Source organism: Dasypus novemcinctus, chromosome 29 (assembly GCF_030445035.2).
Source record: "Dasypus novemcinctus isolate mDasNov1 chromosome 29, mDasNov1.1.hap2, whole genome shotgun sequence".
Lineage (NCBI taxonomy): Eukaryota > Metazoa > Chordata > Mammalia > Cingulata > Dasypodidae > Dasypus > Dasypus novemcinctus.
The window spans coordinates 21,699,191-21,718,270 of record NC_080701.1 but is presented as its reverse complement, the minus strand read 5'-3'; the positions used below and the strand labels follow the sequence as shown (position 1 = coordinate 21,718,270).

The 19,080-nt window shown below is 36.9% G+C and overlaps 1 protein-coding gene across 1 annotated transcript in view; it reads right to left on the bottom strand.

The window, feature by feature from the left end:
- ADAM9 (ADAM metallopeptidase domain 9) overlaps positions 1 to 19,080 on the bottom strand; it is a 187,539-nt gene that overhangs the window by 122,604 nt on the left and 45,855 nt on the right. Inside the window, exons 8-9 of the mRNA XM_004446430.4 lie at positions 17,080 to 17,151; positions 15,876 to 16,045 (exon numbers count right to left, since the gene is read on the bottom strand). Coding sequence (XP_004446487.1) covers positions 15,876 to 16,045; positions 17,080 to 17,151 — 242 coding nt within the window. The remainder of the gene's footprint in view (positions 1 to 15,875; positions 16,046 to 17,079; positions 17,152 to 19,080) is intronic.

Sequence of the window (19,080 nt, the reverse complement as noted above, 5' to 3'; positions counted from 1 at the left end):
CCCCCTAATTATTGAACTTCTCTTAACAAGAGCCCTAGACCACAGCAATTCATATATATAATATACAGCACTCCCACACATCCACCACAAAACCTTTTCCCTTCCACAGAGATACTCTTACACCCTATTCACATCATATTTACTTAAAGTGATGTACAGAGTCTGAGACAATAGCTTTCAAACAAGGTGACATCTGTGCTTACATTGTGGTGCATACTTTAGGATACACAGTTTTCTAATTTTTTAGTTATCCTATGTTTTACATTATGGGTTACATTATCAGTCTGTCATCTCCTATATGTTATGGTGTAATATTACATGTTTTATATCCATCCTTGTGTACTCTCGCAAAACAAAACTCCTCTCTTACCCCCCATTTACCTTGGTTCCACACATTTAACATCCATTTTCCCATCCACCTTGGTGCCCACAGTGACAGCCAACCTCCATTTCCCGAGGAGCCACGTCCAGAGATAGTTGGAATAGTGTTCAGGGCCTAACTTGCTCAACTACCTCAATGCCCTGGGAGCCACCCTTTCTCTGGAGAGATACAGTTCCCTCTATTTGATGGTATTAGCCCTCCCCAGGATGTGGGTCCACCCCCACTCTCACTACTTGGGTCTCTACCCAATGGTGCCACCCACTCTGGCAAAATGAGCATTCAGACATTCCCCAGGAGCCCGTCCCGCATCGGACCATCCCCTCCAAGCATTCTAAACAGGTAACCCTGTTAATTATATTTTGATATGATTTTCTCGGCATTTTACTCTCCACCAACACCTGACACTCTCCTATGTTCGTATGCTACCCCTCCCTCCCCCCACTTTTGGGCAATATTACGCATCCGCCCATCCCCAGCCACCCTCAAACCCGCAAAGCCCCTCCCAAAGGCAACCCCTTGCCCCCATTTTATCTCTTCTTTGTGTTCATACTTACCACCAGCTCGTCAGAAATTCCACCCCTGCAGACGTCGGCTCACATCCTTCCGCCACCCCCCGATTTCCTGTAAGCCTATCGTTCAGTCTCTTGCTCTCTGAGGCAGCTTGCTTATTTCATATCATTGAGGTCATGTAGTATTTGTCCTTCAATGCCTGGGTTGCTTCACTCAACATAAGGTTCTCAAGATTCATCCATGTTATCACATGTGTTTGTAGTGTATTTGTTCTTACAGCCGAGTAGTATTCCATTGTGTGTATATACCACATTTTATTGATCCATTCATCTGTTGATGGGCATTTGGGTTGATTCCAACTTTTGGCAATAGTGAACAATGCTGCCATGAACATTGGTGTACATATATCGGTTTGTGTCCTTGTTTTCAGTTCTGCTGGGTATATACCGAGCAGTGGTATTGCTGGGTCATATGGCACATCTATGGCTAGTTTTTTGAGGAATCGCCATACTGTCCTCCAGAATGGTTGGATCCTTCTGCATTCCCACCAGCAGTGGATGAGTGTTCCCCTTTCTTCACATCCTCTCCAGCATTTGTATTCTTCTGTTTTTTTCATAGCTGCCAATCTTATGGGTGTAAGATGGTATCTCATTGTAGTTTTGATTTGCATTTCCCTGATAGCTAGAGATTTGGAGCATTTTTTCATGTGCTTTTTAGCCATTTGTATTTCTTCTTTGGAGAAGTGTCTGCTTAAATTTTTTCCCATTTTTAAAATGGGTTGTTTATCTTTTTATTTTCAAGAAATAGGAGTTCTTTATATATGCAAGTTATAAGTTTCTTATCAGATATATGGTTGCCAAATATTTTCTCCCACTGTGTGGGTTCCCTTTTTACTTTCTTGACAAACTCCTTTGAGGTGCAGAAGGCTTTAATTTTGAGGAAGTCCCATTTATCTATTAGTTCTTTTGCTGCTCGTGCTTTTGGTGTGATATTCATGAATCCATTTCCTATTACAAGGTCCTGTAGATGTTTCCCTACACTGCTTTCTAAGGTTTTTATGGTCTTGGCTCTTATATTTAGGTCTTTGATCCATCTTGAGTTGATCTTTGTATAAGGTGTGAGATGGTAATCCTCTTTCATTCTGCTACATATGGCTATCCAGTTCTCCAGACACCATTTGTTGAATAGGCCACTCTCTCCCAGTTGAGAGGGTTTGGTGGCTTTATCGAATATTATGTGGCTATATATGTGAGGTTCTGTATCAGAGCTTTCAATTCGATTCCATTGGTCTGTGTGTCTCTCCTTATGCCAATACCATGCTGTTTTCACCACCGTAGCTTTGTAGTATGTTTTGAAGTCAGGTAGTGTGATTCCTCCAATTTCGTTTTTCTTTTTCAGTATGTCTTTGGCTATTCGGGGTCTCTTTCTTTTCCAAAGTTTTTCTAGTTCCTTAAAGAAGGCTGTGTTGATTTTTATTGGGATTGCACTGAATGTGTAGATCAGTTTTGGTAGGACAGACATCTTAATAATATTCAGTCTTCCTATCCATGAACGAGGAATATTCTTCCATTTATTTAGGTCTTCTTTGATTTCCTTGAACAGTCTTGTATAGTTCTCGGTGTATAAGTTTTTTACCTCTTTAGTTAAATTTATTCCTAAGTATTTGATTTTTTTATTTACTATTGTGAATGGTATTTGTTTCTTGATTTCCTCCTGATCTTGCTCATTATTGGTGTACAGAAATGCTACTGATTTTTGCGCATTGATCTTATATCCTGCGACTTTACTAAACTCATTTATGAGTTCTAGAAGCTTTGTTGTAGATCTCTAGGGTTTTCTATGTATAGGATCATGTCATCTGCAAATAATGAAATTTTGACTTCTTCCTTTCCAATCTGAATGCCTTTTATTTCTGGTTCTTGCCTCAGTGCTCGTGCAAGTACTTCTAAGACAATGTTAAATAGGAGCGGAGACAGTGCGCATCCTTGTCTTGTTCCTGAGTTTAGAGGGAAGGATTCTAGGATTTCTCCATTGTAAACAATGTTGGCTTTAGGTTTTTCGTATATACTCTTTATCATGTTCAAAAAATTTCCTTGTATTCCAATCTTTTGGAGTGTTTTTATCAAGAAAGGGTGCTGTATTTTGTCAAATGCCTTTTCTGCATCTATAGATAAAATCGTGATTTTTTTCCTTCAATCTTTTTATATGGTGTATTACGTTGATTGATTTTCTTATGTTGAACCATCCTTGCATACCTGGGATGAATCCCACTTGGTCGTGGTGTATAATTCATTTAATGTGTTGTTGAATACAATTAGCAAGTATTTTGTTAAGTATTTTTGCGTCTAGGTTCATTAGAGAAAATGGTCTGTAATTTTCCTTTCTTGTGGTGTCTTTGTTTGGCTTTGGTACTAGGGTAATGCTGGCATCATAGAAGGAGTTCGGCAATGTTCTTTCTTTTTCGATTTTTTGGAATAGTTTCAGCAGGATTGGTGTTAGTTCTTTCCGGAATGGTTTGTAAAATTCACCTGTGAAGCCGTATGGCCCTGGGTTCTTCTTAGTTGGGAGATTTTTAATAACTGATTCTATCTCTCTGCTTGTGATTGGTTTGTTAAGATCATCAATTTCTTCTTTTGTCAATATGGGCTGCTTATGTGTTTCTAGGAATTTGTCCATTTCCTCTAAATTGTCATTTTTGTTGGAATATAGTTTTTCAAAGTATCCTCTTATGATAGTCTTTATTTCTGTGGGGTCAGTGGTGATAACTGCCTTTCTCATTTCTTATTTTGTGTATTTGCATCTTCTCTCTTTTTTCCTTTGTTAGTCTCCTTAAGGTTTGTCAATTTTGTTGATCTTCTCAAAAAACCAACTCTTGGTCTTGTTTATCTTTTCAAGTGCTTTCTTATTTTCTATTTCATTTAGTTCTGCTCTTATCTTTGTTATTTCCTTCCTTCTTCCTGTTGGGTTACTTTGTTGTTGTTTTTCTAATTCCTTCAAATGTGCATTTAGTTCTTCAATTTTCCCTCTTTCTTCTCCAATCACATTTAAAGAGACTGAATCAGTAATCAAAAATCTCCCAACAAAGCAAAGTCAAGGACAAGATGGCCTCACAGAAGAATTAGACCAAGCATTTTGAGAAGAATTTACAGCAGGTGAGTTAAACTCTTTCAAAAAATTGAAGAGGAGAGAAAATTACCCAACATATTTTATGAAGTCAACATCACCCTAATACCAAAACCAAAAAAGATACTACAAGAAACAAAAACGGCCAACCAATCTAACGAACATAGATGCAAAAATTCTCAACAAGATACCTGCAAACAAAATACAACAGCGTATCTAAAGATATACCCTATAACCAACTGGAATTTATTCCTGCTATGCAAGGGTGGTTCAACATAAGAAAATCAATGAACATAATACACCACATTAACAAATTGTAGGGGAAAAAAACACATGATAATTTTGATCAATGCAGAAAAGGTATTGGACAAAATCCAGCATCCTTTCTTGATAAAAATGCTCTGCAGGGCAGACAGTCTCAGGAATTTGGCACCCTATCAGTGGGCCTTCCTTGGAATATATGTTCCCAGATGTAACAAAGTTAGACTAATTTATCATTTCCCTACACATGGCTCTTCTGTCCTATACTTAAATCTTTGGTCTGCTCATATGCAGGCTGAGCCCTGAATCTCAGCAGAGTTGCAACACTTACTTTCCAGTTCATTGAATTCGATCAGAACAACTAACAAAAGGATGATGATGGACAATGCCCATCCCCGCCCCCCCCCAAAAAAAAGAGTATCTACAAACGGCAAGCAAGGTAGTTCTGTCCATCTGCCCCATGGGATCTAAGCCCCCTCAATCAGAAACTGAGTAGGTATCACCATCCCAAAATTCTCAAGATTGAAGAATGAACAAACATAAGGGGGGAATGCAACTATGGACTAAATAAAGTATACTTATTATTCTAGCAATGGAAGAACTTGTAACATTAATATAAAGGCAGTGACCACCAGACGTATGAGGGAAGGGAGAGGGAAGAATAGGTGTGACATGGGGCATTTTGGGGACACGGGAATTGCCCAGCATGACATTGCAATGACAGATACAGGCCATTAAACATATTGTCAAAACCTATAAAATTGTGCAGTGCAAAGTGTAAAGTATAATGTAAACTACAGTCCATGATTATTAGCAATGCTTCAATATGTGTTCATCAATTGTAACAAATATATGAACCACAATAATGAAAGATGGTGTTAATGGGGAAAAGTGTGAGAGGGGGAGGAAGTGGGGTAAATGGGAATCCCCCTATATTTTCTATGTAACATTTATGTATTCTAAAGCTTCTTTCAAAATAAAAAATAAATTTTTTTAAAAAACACTTCACAAGATAGGAGTAAAAAGAAAATTCCTCAATATGATAAAGGGCATATTTGAAAAACCCACAGCCAACACCATACTCAATGTGGAAAGATTGAAAGCTCCCCCTCTAAGATTGGGAACAAGACAAGGATGCCCACTGTCACTACTGTTACTCAACACTGTGCCAAAAGTTCTAGCTAAAGCAATCAGACAAGGGAAAAAAAGAAAAGGCACCCAAATAGGAAAAAAGAAAGTAAAATTCTATTTGCAGATAACATGATCCTATATTTATAAAATTCTGACATGTCTAAGACAAAGCTACTTTGAGCTAATAAACAAGCTGAGCAAAGTGGCAGGATACAAGAACAACACGCAAAAATCAGCAACGTTTCTGTACACCAGTATTGAACAATCTTGAGAAGGAAATCAGGGAAAAAATGGAAAAGATTACAATAGCAACAGAAAGACTCAAATACCTAGGAATCAGTTTAACCAAAGAAGTATAGGACCTATATGCAGAAAACTACTAAACAATGCTAAAAGCAATGAAAACCTAAACAAAATGAAGGACATTTCATAGACATGGATTGGAAGACTAAATATCTTGAAGCTGTCAATCCTAACAAACTGATTAAGAGATTCAATGCAATACGAAGCAAAATTCCAACAGCCTACTTTACTGAAATAGAAAAAGCAATTACCAAATTTATTTAGAAGGGAAAGTGTACCTGAATAGCCCAAAGTGTTCTAAAAATGAAGAGTGATATGGGAAGAATTTCACTGCCTGACCATGAAACATACTATAAAGCTGCAGTGGTCAAAATAGCATGATATTGGCATAAAGACAGTCACATGATCAGTGCAATAGAATTGAGAGTCCAGAAATAAATCCTCACCTCTATGTCCAACTGTTTATTGACAAACCTACCAAGACCATGTTAACAGCACAAAATAGTCCCTTCAACAAATGGTGCTGGAAGAACTGGATATCCATAACAAAAAGAATTAAAGAGGACCTGTATTGTAAAACTACTAGAAGGGAAGCGGATTTGGTTCAACTGATAGGGCATCCACCTACCACATGGGAGGTCCAGGGTTCAAACCCAGGACCTCCTGACCTGTGTGGTGAAGCTGGCCCACATGCAGTGCTGGGGCACACAAAGAATGCCATGCCACACAGGGGTGTCCCCCGCATAGGGGTGCCCCACACACAAAGAGTGTGCCCCGTAAGAAGAGTCGCCCAATGTGAAAAAAGTGCAGCCTGCCCAGGAGTGGCACCGCACACACGGAGAGAGGATGCAACAAGAGACACAGATTCCCAGTGCCACTGACAAAGAATACAAGCAGACACAGAAAAACACATAGTGAATGGACACAGAGAACAGACAAGGGGGGTGGGGGGGGCGGGGCGGGGGGAGAAATAAATAAAAAATAAATCTTAAAAAAAAAACTATTAGAAGAAAATGTAGGGAAATATCACCTGCAATTAGGGAAATGCAAATCAAAGCTACAATGTGATATCATTTCACACCTATTAGAAAAGCCACTATTAAAAAGAGAAAACTATAAGTGTTGGAGAGGTTGTAGAGAGATAGGAAGGTTTATTTACTGTGGAGGACTGTTTGGACCCTGCAATACCACTATTGGTTTTATACCCAGAAGACCTGAGTGCAGTGATACGAACAGACATCTGCACACCAATGTTCACAGCAGCATTACTCATGATTTCCAAAAGTACAACCCAGGTGTACATCAACCTTTGAATGGATAGTGTATATACACAATGGACTATTACACAGCTATAAGAAGAAATGAAGCCATAAAACATAGGACAAAATGGAGGACATTATGTTGAATGAGGCAAGCCAGACACAATAGGATGTATACCGTATGATTGTGCTACTATGAAATAAATACATTGTGCAATCCCATGGAGTTAATAACTTAAACATGGGGGTCACTAGAAAATAGATTGAGGCTAGAGAACAGAAAATTGAGGGTTATCTTGTGCAGAATTGGTAGAAAGGATGTTTGTTAATCATTGGAAATGAACAGAAATAGTAAAAGCCCAACATGATGTTATGTATGTTAATGTTATAAGATCTTAATATCAGGAAAAAATTATGCTAACTGAAAGAAACCAGACACAAAGTACTACATATTGTATGACTTCATTTATATAAAATGTAAATAAAAATCAACTTATACAACTTTTTAAAAATATGTTGAAGAAGTAAAATGGGACTGTATAGCATATTAAAACCTCATGTGAAATATGAATAATTATATATGACTTTTTTCTTTGAAACTCAACAAATGTATGTTAATGTTACAAGATGTAACTATAAGGGGGAAAAACATTATGCTAAGTGAAAGAAATCAGACACAAAGTATATACATGTTGTATGATTCCATTTATATAAAATGTAAATATAAACCAATTAATAAAGATGGAATTAGATTAGCGGTTATGTAGAGTTGGGGAAGGACAGAGGGATTGAAAGGTAACTGCTAAGGGCTGTGGAATTTTTCTTTATGGAGTAATAAGATTCTAAAAATTTTTGTGGTGATGAATGTACAACACTGTGATTATAGTGAAAGCCATTCTCCTATACTTTGGATATATTATATATCGTATTGTATGAATATATCTTAATAAAACTTTACAAAGTGCATTTAAAAAACAAAAATAACAAAAACAAAACAATCACTTAACCAAGATGTGAGGGTCTGAGCTCTATCATTCCAGTGGTCAATCTGTCTATCTTTATGCCAGTACCACATTGTTTTTACCACTGTAGCTAGATAATATGCTTTAAAGTCTGGAAGTGAGAGTCCTCTAATTTCACTCTTCTTTTTTAAGATATTTTTGGCTATTCAGGGGTCCTTACCGTAACTTCCAGATAAATCTGATTATTGGTTTTTCCAATTCTACAAAGAAGGATATTGGAATTGTTAACAGGACTGCATTAAATCTGTAGATCACTTTGGGTAAAACTGACATCTTAATGATATTTGGTCTTCCAATCCATGAACATGGAATATCCTTATATTTATTTAGATCATCACTGGTTTCTTTTAGCAATGTTTCATAGTTTCCTGAATGCAAGTCTTTCATGTCTTTGGTTAAATTTATTCCTAAATATTTGATTCTTTTAGTCACTATCGTAAACATAAATCTTTTTTCAGACTTCCTTCTCAGATTGCTCATCATTAGTGTATGGAAGTGCCATTGATTTCTGTGTATTAATCCTATATCTGAGCACATTGCCGAAATCGTAAGTTTTAACAGTTATGTTGTGGATTTTAGGAGGTTTCCTAAGTATATGATCATATCATCAGTGAATAATGCAAGTTTTACTTCTTCTGCTCCTATTTGGGTGCCTTTTAAGTCTTTGTCTTGCCTAACTGCTTTCTACAACTTCTAGCACAATATTGAGTAACAGTGGGGAGAGTGGGCATCCTTGTCTTGCTCCTGGTCTCAGAGGGAAAGCTTGCAGTCTTTTACCATTAAGTACAATGTTAGCTGTGGGTTTTTCAGATATGTACTATGGCAGTTTGAGAATGTTTATGAATTCCAAAAATAGATACTGGATTATGTTTGTGAACTAGTCTGTTCATCTGGTCATATTAGACTGTACTGGATTCAGAGGTTTCATTTTACTTGCTTAAATAATGATTAAGGTTTTGATTGGGCCATGTAGGTAGGACATTGAGTCCCCGGTCCCTTGGTGGGTGGGGATGGGGGCACAGACTCACAGAGAAAACAACACAGCAGAAGAGTTGGTTGGAGTCTTGATGCTGCAGTCCTGGTAAGTAAACACACAGGAGAAGGACACAGAGGGGCTGAGACAGTTCCATAGATACCGCAGAGGCCCCAGAAAGAGAGAGAGCCTGATAAGTCTACAGCTGACCTCGTGAAGATAACAGAGCAGCTGAGCCCAGAGAGAAACGTGCGCTGGTAGAGAGACGAGACTTATCCCAGCCTACAACTGATACTGGAAGAAGTTGGGACCATATGGAGCCTTAAGAGGAAGCCTGAACCCTTGCAGGTATCAGCAGCCATCTTGCTCCAACACGTGGCAACAGACTTTGATGAGGGAGGTAACTTAGTGTTTCGTGGCCTTGTGACTATAAGCTTCTACCCCAAATAAATACCTTTTAGAAAAGTCAACTGATTTCTGGTATTTTGTATCAGCACCCCATTGGCTAACTAATACATGCACTTTATCATACTGAGAAAGTTTCCTTCTATTCGTATCTTTCAGAGTGTTTTTATCAAGAAAGAATGTCCTGTCAAATGCTTTTTTTACATCAACTGAAATGATCAAGTGATTTTTCTTCTTCAATTTATTAATGTGGTGCATTACACTGACTGATTTTATGTTGAACCACGCTTGCATCCTGGTATAAGGATCATGATGTATAATTTTTTTTTATGTATTTTTAGATTCGGTTAGCAAGTATTTTGTTGAGGATTTTTGCCTCCATATTCATTAAAGAAATTGGTCTGTAATTTTCTTTTTTTGTGATATCTTTATTTGGCTTTGGTATTGTGATGTTAGTTTCACAGAATGAGTTTGGCAGAGTTCCTTCCTGTTCAATTTTTTGGAAGAGCTTGAGCAAGATTTGCATTAGATCTTATTTAAAAGACTGGTAGAATTCACCTGTGAAGCCATTTGGTCCTGGACTTTTCATTTTGGAGAGGTTTTTGATCACCGTTTCAATTTCTTTATGGATTGGTTTGTTGAGGTCATTTACTTCTTCTAGGGTCAGTGTACTTTGTTCATGTGTTACTAGAAATTTGTCCATCTTCTCTACGTTGCCTAGTTTATTGGCATACAGTTGTTCATAGTATCCTCTTATGATCTCTTTTATTTCTTCTGGGTCAGTGGTAAAGTCACCTTTCTCATTTCTAATTTTATTTATTTGCATCTTCTTCCTTTTTCTTTTGTTAATCTAGTTAACAGTTTATCGAATTTATTGATCTCAAAGAACCAACTATTGCTTGTGTTGATCTTCTCTATTGTTTTTTATCCCCTCCATTTATTTGTACTGTAATCTTTATTAATTCTTTCTTTCTGCTTGCTTTGGAATTGGTTTGCTGTTCTTTCCTAATCCCTCCAAGTGTGCAATTAGGTCTTTATTTTAGCTCTTTCTTTTTTAATATAAGCATCGAGGGCTATCAGGGTGAAAGTGAAAGTTTAGAAAAAGATATTCCACACTAATAACAACTGGAAAAGAGCAGTTGTAGCAAAGCTAATATCTGATAAAACAGATTGCCTACCTGAGATGGCTCCTTCATCTCTTTGCTCGCTATTTTTGCTCATTTTTTGTTGTTGTTTTTGCTCATTGTTTGTACTCATTGTTAGCTTGTCGTTTTTTGCTCTTTATCTGTTTGTTTTTTCTTTAGGAGGCACTGGGAACAGAACCCAGGACTTACCATGTGGGAGGTGGGTGCTCAACCCCTTGAGCCATATCCACTCCCCAATCAATGTGTTTTAATTGGAGAATTCAATCCACTAACATTCAGTGCTACTGCTATGAAGGTGTTACTTACTTGGTCCATTTTATCCCTTAGCTTTGAGTTGTCATATCTTACTATCATCTGTCTTTTACCCCTTTCAGTTTCTCTAATGCATGTTCTTCATTTCTACACTCTTTCCAGGACTCACTCTCCTTTCTTTTGCTATCCGGCTATAACACACCCTTTAATATTTCTTGGAGACTTGGTCTCTTAGGAACAAACTCTTTCAGGTTTTGTTCATCTGTAAAGACTAAATAAACCTTCATTCTGAAGGATAGTTTTTCCAAATACAGAATTCTTGGCTGGCAGTTTTTCTCTTTAAGTACCTTAAATACATTTTACAACTGCCTTCTCGCCTCCATGGTTTCTGAAGAGAGATCAGCACTTAGCCTTATTAAGTCTCCCTTGTAAGTAATACATTGCTTTTCTCTTTCCACTCTAAATCCTTTTTATCTTTGGCCTCTGACAATCTGAATAGTAAATGTCTTAGAATAGGTCTATTAGGATTTTGTTGTTGTTCTTGACTACTGATAATCATTTCTTTCATAAAGGTTGGAAAGTTTTCAGTCAGTATTTCCTCAAATATTCTTTCTACCCCTTTTTCATTCCCTTCTCCTTCTGGGACATCTATTACACGAATGTTTGTGTACTTCATGTTGTCATTCAATTCCCTGTTCAATTTTCTACACTCTTTTCTCTGTCTCTTCTCCTATTTTTTCAATTTCAAATGTTCTATCTTCAAATTCACGTATTCATTCTTTTAACATTTCAAATCTGCTGTTATATGCCTCTAATGTATTTTAAATCTCATCCATTGTGCCTTTCATTCCCATAAGCTCTGTTACTTTTTTTGCAGGCTTTCAAATTGTTCTTTATGCTCACACATTATCATCTTAATATCCTTTATATCTTTAGTCATATTTTCCTTCTTCTCCTTAAATTGCTTAAGGAGGTTTGTTTGAACATCATTTATTAGTTCTTAAATCCTGAGTCTCATCTAGATTCTTCTTAGTGTAGATTGTTATCTTTTGTTGATCCCTAGGCATCTGCTTATGTTGATTTTGCTCTGTTGATCAATTTTTTTCTCTTGCATAGTGGTTTTATTTCACATTTCTTCTTTGATTTTTAGTTTAATTTTTTCTAAAACTTTAATATTGTCCTATTTAAGCAGTCAAAACTGTGGCAAGAAGCCATTAATGGGGCCTGACCAGGTCTACCATGCCTGGGAATGAAGCAGGAGAGACCAGTCCTTCTTCCCTCACTTTCCCGGCTGGGATCAAATGGCACTCCTAGGCAAACCCTTCCTCGGAGGTGACTCCTTCAATTTCCACTACCTTTTCTGAGTTCATGAATTACGATGATTTGCCAAAAAGAAACCACAGTCAGCACTCCACTGCACCCTCCCTCTACCCAGGGAGGAATCTGTCCTTTCCCTTTCCCATTGGCTCTTCAGCCACAGGTTTTACAGAGGCATGCACCTGGGGTGGGGGACGCGGGGGGCGGGGGCAGAATGGGCAGCGTTCCCAGCCATGGGAGAATCAACTCACGGTTCCCCCCTTTCATCTCTGCCAGTTTTCCCCTTCGGTCTCTGCATCTGTCGCCAGTCCCTCCTGGAGGATGCATGAAGCACTTTCCTGGCCTGCAGCAGTCACCAACATAGCTCCCTCAGACTACTTCTATACATTCTCCCCTACTTGCAATAGCGCTACACCCTGCCTGAGCTGCTCCAATGCCAGTTTGGATCCTCTCATTTGCTAATCCTTTTTTTTTTTTTTTAAGATTTTTTGTTTTATTTCTCTCTGCCCCCTTCCCCCCATCTGCTCTCTCTGTCCATTTGCTGTGTGTTCTTCTATGTCTGCTTGTATTCTTGTCAGCGGCACTGGGAATCTGTGTCTCTTTTTGTTGCGTCATCTTGCTCCATCAGCTCTCTGTATGTGTGGCGCCACTCCTGGGCAAGCTGCACTTTTTTCATGCAGGGCAGCTCTCCTTGAGGGGGGCACCCCTGCATGTCGGGTTCCTCTACATGGGGGACACCCCTGCAAGGCCCAGCACTCCTTGCACGCATCAGCACTATGCATGGGCAAGCTCACCACACGGGCCAGGAGTACCTGGGTTTGAATCCTGGACCTCCTGTGTGGTAGGCAGACACTCTATCAGTTGAGCCAAACCTACTTCCCATCATTTGTTAATTTTTAACTCCTCTAGTACTTTTACATATCCCCTCCCTGCTTTATTTTCCTTCTTATCACTTCTCATTACTTAACATACTATGTATATATACTTATTTAGCTGATATACAACCAATCTCCTGTACCATAATATAGACCCCTTGAGTGCAGGAAATTTTTGTCTTTTTTTTTTTTTCAGTGTCATACACCAGTGCCTGATACATAGAAACTACTCAATAAATATCTTTTAAATGAACGAATAAATCCTTCTCTGGTGAATCTGAGCAGCCGAATAGAAGAGAATTAATACAATGAGAAAAGTAGATTCCCAATGAAATATTCCAACCACATCACCCTTTAGTGAAGCTCATAATCCCCAAACCCATTCAAGTACTCAAAGCTTTTAAAAGGTTTTTTAGTACTCCATTCTTAACTACAAATAAACTAACAATCAGACATCTGGGAAAAGCCTCTAACATGACAGATGGATACTAAAAATATGGAGGGGGAAAAACAGCCTAGTAAGTGTAGTTTGCAAAACATAACGTGCTAAATTTAGTGTGCTCAATGCCTGCTCTTTTGGTTTTTTGTGAACTAAAACACATTCTCAATGGTATGAAGAAGTTTGCATGTGTAATTTTGCTATAAATTAATTAAAAGGTCAGGATCAAGCCTATGTGTTTGTGTTATGTGCATTTTCTTTGCTTTAAATTAATCTAAATTAACTACAACAGAAAATTAAATGAAGGAAAATGCCTCCTCAGAAATATTTGTGAATTTTAGGTGCCACTAAGATTAAGGGAAGCCAAAACAACATAAATTACATAAATTACATAAATTAGAATATTTTCAGCAAAAAATCACCCATCGAACTCAGAAAAATTTTGAAAAGCACAAAATTTTAAAATCAATTTTTAAGTGGGATTTTGCTGCAAGATTTCTGGAGTTCATTTGTATTAAGTAATTTTATATATTTTTAAAGTTTTATTATAGTTCAATGAAAAATGCTATATAGAGAGAAGAAAGTTTTAAAATACATCAGCAATAATCTCAAAGAGTTTAGAAAAAAATATTATATCCATGAAGGCCTTGATTCTATAAAATATTAAAAGGGACAAAAAGAGCTCTTAAATATTAAAAATAAATGAAATAAATTAAAAACTGAATTTAAACTTTTTAACAAATAAACATAAGGAAATATACCTGAAAGTAGAACAAAGTGCAGAAAGAAAGGAGAAGAAAAATAATAACATTAGAGTACTGGTAAAGAAGCTCAATAGCTTAATAAAAGAAAACCCAGAAGGGAAGCGGACATGGCTCAAACAATTGGGCCCCCACCTACAGTACAGGAGGTACAGGGTTTGATACCCAGGGCCTCCTGGTGAAGGCAAGCTGGCTCGTGTGGTGAGTTGGCCCACGCAGAGCGCTGGCCCATGCAGAGTACTGCCCCACACAGGAGTGCTTCCCCACACAGGAGTGCTGTCCCGCGCAGGAGTGCTGGCGCAACAAGATGATGCAACAAAAAGAGACACAGAGGAGAGATAATAAGAAGACGCAGCAGATCAGGGAGCTGAGGTGGTACAAGAGAATGATCGCCTCTTTTCCACTCAGGAAGGTCCCAGGATCGGTTCCCGGAGCTGCCTTGAGAATACAAGTAGACATAGAAGAATACACAGCGAATAGACACAGAGAGCAGACAATGGAAGGAGATAGAGGGGGCAGAAATAAATCTTTTAAAAGAAATGAAGAATAAAAGTGGAGATGGGAAGCACATTTGGCCCAACGGATAGGATGTCCACCTACCACATGTGAGGTCCAGGGTTCAAACCCAGGGCCTCCTGACCCATGTGGTGAGCTGTCCCACGTGCAGTGTTAATGCGCGCAAGGAGTGCCATGCCACACAGGGGTGTCCCCTGCGTAGAGGAGCCCCATGCGCAAGAAGTGCGCCCCATAAGGAGAGTTGCCCAGCGCAAAAAAAGTGCAGTCTGCCCAGGAGTGGCACCCAACACACAGAGAGCTGATGCAGCAAGATGACACAGCAAAACAAGACACAGATTCTGTGTGCCACTGACACAAGGGGACACAGAAGAACACACAGCGAATGGACACAGAAAGCAGACAAGTGGGGGGTGGCGGGGAAGGGTAGAGAAATAAATAAAAATAAAAAATAAAAATAAACAAAATACAACTCAATAGCAAAAAGATGAATAGAAATTTTTTTAAAAAGTGGAGAAAATTACCTACAAAATAATACAAGAAAAAGTCCTAAAATTGAAGGACTATATGACACAAGTTTCCAGATAAAAATTATTCACTAAAAACATAGCACAATGAATGATAAAAGATTCTATGCCAAAGCATACCAATAGAAAAATTCAAAAGCCTAGGAACCGACAGAATATTCTAGAAGTTTCCAGAGAAAAGAAAAACAACGGGCCACATACAAAGGGTGAGGAATCAGAATGGCTTCAGGTTTCTCAATGGTAATACTGGAGGTCCAAAGACAACACAGCAATGCCCCCAAAATTCTGTAGGAAAAAGATCTCCTGTCTAGAATTTTATACCCATCCAAATCAAACAAGGTGAAAGTAGATTGAACAAATATTCATACATGCAAGAAGCCAAGAATTTTTCTTTCTATATTTATTTTTTCAATAAGCAATGAGAGAATACACTCTGCCAAAATGAAGGAGTAAACCAAAAAAGAGAAACACTGGATAAAGGGGACAGGGACTCCCAACACAGCAGAGGAGTCTTATTATGATATGGTCCCAGCTTGCCCTACAGCATCAAACTGGGTTTTCTTCACTTAAAAAAATGTCCCCAAAAACTTAAGAAAATATAATTCTAATAAAAGAAAATGAGCATAAATTTTTATTCTGACCATTTCGTTAACAGTACTTTTTAAAATGTCACTTACAGAACTAGTTGTGCGCTGTCATGTCTCCGACGTGTTATAAGAAATTTTTCCCGCCACTGTACAAAGTTCCCCAGTACATCACCAGCACCTCCATTTATGCTGATTAGGTTTCCATTTGTCCAAATCTCCAGTCCAACTAGCACAATGCGAATATTTAACATAATATACATCTGGAAAGAAAAGAGAAATAAAAGTTTATAAAATAAAGAATATGAAAAAAATATTTTAACCACATGATCATATAACACAACTACTTAAATTAAAAACAGGTCTCCCCCACCAACAACTTTCTTTCAACATAATGAGACTCTAACCTCGATGAGTCTGTTTCCTCATCTGTAAAATGAAGATAATAACAGAGGTTCAAAGTCCTTTTTATCTTCCATTCCAAAATCTGACAAACTCTGAAAATTGAAAATTTTTGGTAAATTTGGTTCTGAAACTTGCTATGAACTGATGCAAGGTTATTTGTAGTTCATATTTATCCCACTTAATATAAATACTCATATACTTCACTGCAGAAATATCAATGGGTCTGATTAAAAGCTGCTGACCCACATCCCAATGGAGGTGTTACCTAATACACAGTATACGAACCATATTACCTTTTTAAACTCTTAGGTAAAATTCTACTCACACATACCTCAAGGGTTTCAGATAAAATATTGTGAAACTATTATATTCATTTCATAGGGATACCATGAAGAGGAAATGAGTTAATAAATGTAAATCACTTTGCTCAGTTTCTAGCAAATTATAAGCATTCAATAGAGAATGCTACCATCATCCTCATTATCATTTTTCTTATTAGACTTAATGTTCATATTAAGAAACTCTTTATAGATGAAATTTTTTAGGAATATCTATAATTCTTCACTATCACTGGATGATCTTCAAGATCTCAATCGTAATTATGTACACACACAGTTAATATGGTCATATCAAAGTTTCAAAGTAGGAGACAGCCTTATTAAAAATAAGATTCTATCAATAAAAATTCAAACATCTTTTCATAGATTCCAAAGTACCATAGCATATCTACTCTGAAAAGAAAGTACATGGTAATACAAAATCTCCTTAAACTTTCCTTTCTAACATAAGTGAAAGGAAGGCTGAGTCACTTGGGCAATGGGATAAACAGAGCTCAAACTGACTGTAAAGGGATAGGACAGAATAATCCTAGTTGACAGAAAATACAACTTACACTATCCAAATAGTTTGCTAAACGAATCATCTCTTCCCTCACTGCAGTCTGATTGCTCCCCATCATGTCATACTGAAAAGCAAGGAAAATAATCACCAAAGTAATTTAAGAATAAAATTTTTGTAATCTGCTACAAAGAAGAGAAGAATCCAAATATTTCCACTGAAGCATTTAGTTATTTGCAAGCACTTCAAATTAATAAATGCAAAAGACACATGCTAGGGATTAACAGAATAAAAAGAAAACAAGCACAAGTCTGAAATGAATTAACAAAGAAAAAGCACTGAGGTGTTAACATTTCTCCAAATTACTAACTTTGAACCAAGTTTTATTCTTAATGTTCTTTTTAGCAATGTCTATGCAAAATTACTTTCAAGCATTTCACAAAGGCAGAATTTAAATCAAGCCAATTCATAGCCAAAGGAATCAAAAAGAATCTAAAGGGTTTCCTGGCCCTTTAACCTTTTTAGGCTAACAACATTATCAATAAGCCATTTCTAAATCCTGGGCTATAATAATAATGAGAGATTAACCAATGATCACTAGGTGAGACATTATATATGACTAGAGAGACAGAATTATATAAAAGTATATTAGGGCAAATAAATGATATGATTATTTTTTATTAGACCTGGCTAAATCCAAATATCTGTTTTAACATTACTTTAATATGACCAACTTGCCAACTAACCAAAAGAAATTTTTAGGAAGTTTATGATTTTGCTCTATGATAAAGGGATTAATATTCGAATATATCAGATTTTATCAGATAGGAAATCTTAAAATAAAATTGAATACATTTGACAGGGTTTGTTTGAAATGGAACCATTTTTATTTTAAGCAATTTGTATCTGTATATAGCAAATCTATCCAGAAAGTAATAAAAAATATTTTAAAACACAATTTTTGTGACTTGTCCAAAACACTCTACACACAACCATTCTACCCATTATTTGAGGGCACAGAGTTTACACTTGCTTGTATTCCCTAGTCTTTTCCACTTACCACTTGAGGCTACTGAACCTGTAATAACATCATGAATACAGGATATAAAGGTGCCTGAAGATGTTTTTCTTGAGGAATTCCCAGAATCACAAGTTCATCTCAAAAGTGTTACATTACGATTGGGGGGACAAGAAAAAAGAAATTAAGGAAGTCAACACTAAATGTTAATTTAATGCCTGCCTTGTCTGGGGAATGTCCCTCTCAAATGTTTGAGTTTTTGTTTTATTTTCTTTTAATAATAATATCATATTAAAAGCCAACACCAATCTGCAAAATTAAAAGCCCCAACTTTCCCTGTGATCTACTAATTTAAAAAAAAAATTTGAACCAAAAAAATAGAAAGAAAAAGAACAAAAAGTACCATAGCATATCTACTCTGAAAACAAAAAGAATAGAAAGAAATCCAGGGAAGCTGACTTAAAGCAATACCAACAGAAAGGAGATTTATTCAGAGACGATTTGAGTATCAATATCATTTTATATCAGATGTTAGCATGTTGAAAATTGTTTTCTTGAAAGAAATAAAATAAAATCTCTTCCTTTCAAAAAATATAATGAAATCTAAATAATTTCTGTGCCATACTAAAAATAGCTTGTTTCTTTTCCAACACACAATAAGGTTACTTTTCCTAACCATAAAAATCCTTAAAACCATCTGCTGCAGCTTACAAGAAAGGCATGTATTCATCAATTTTAACAAATATACCACACTAATGAAGGATGTTGTTAATGTGGAAAAGTGTGGGAGGGGTAGAGAGTGGGGCATATGGGAACCCCTACATTTTTTATGTAATCTAAGTATCTTTTTAAAAAAGAATTTTTTTAAGTATATTAAAAAAAAAAAAGAAAGGAACTGTCAACAATATTACGTTTATATAGACAAGGTTTTTACACAAACAAGTTTGATAGCAGATGTCAGACAAAAAATTTGAAATCATCTATATTTTAAATTATACAGCAGTTATACCTAAAACCAGTAATCCTGCAAATGCTGAG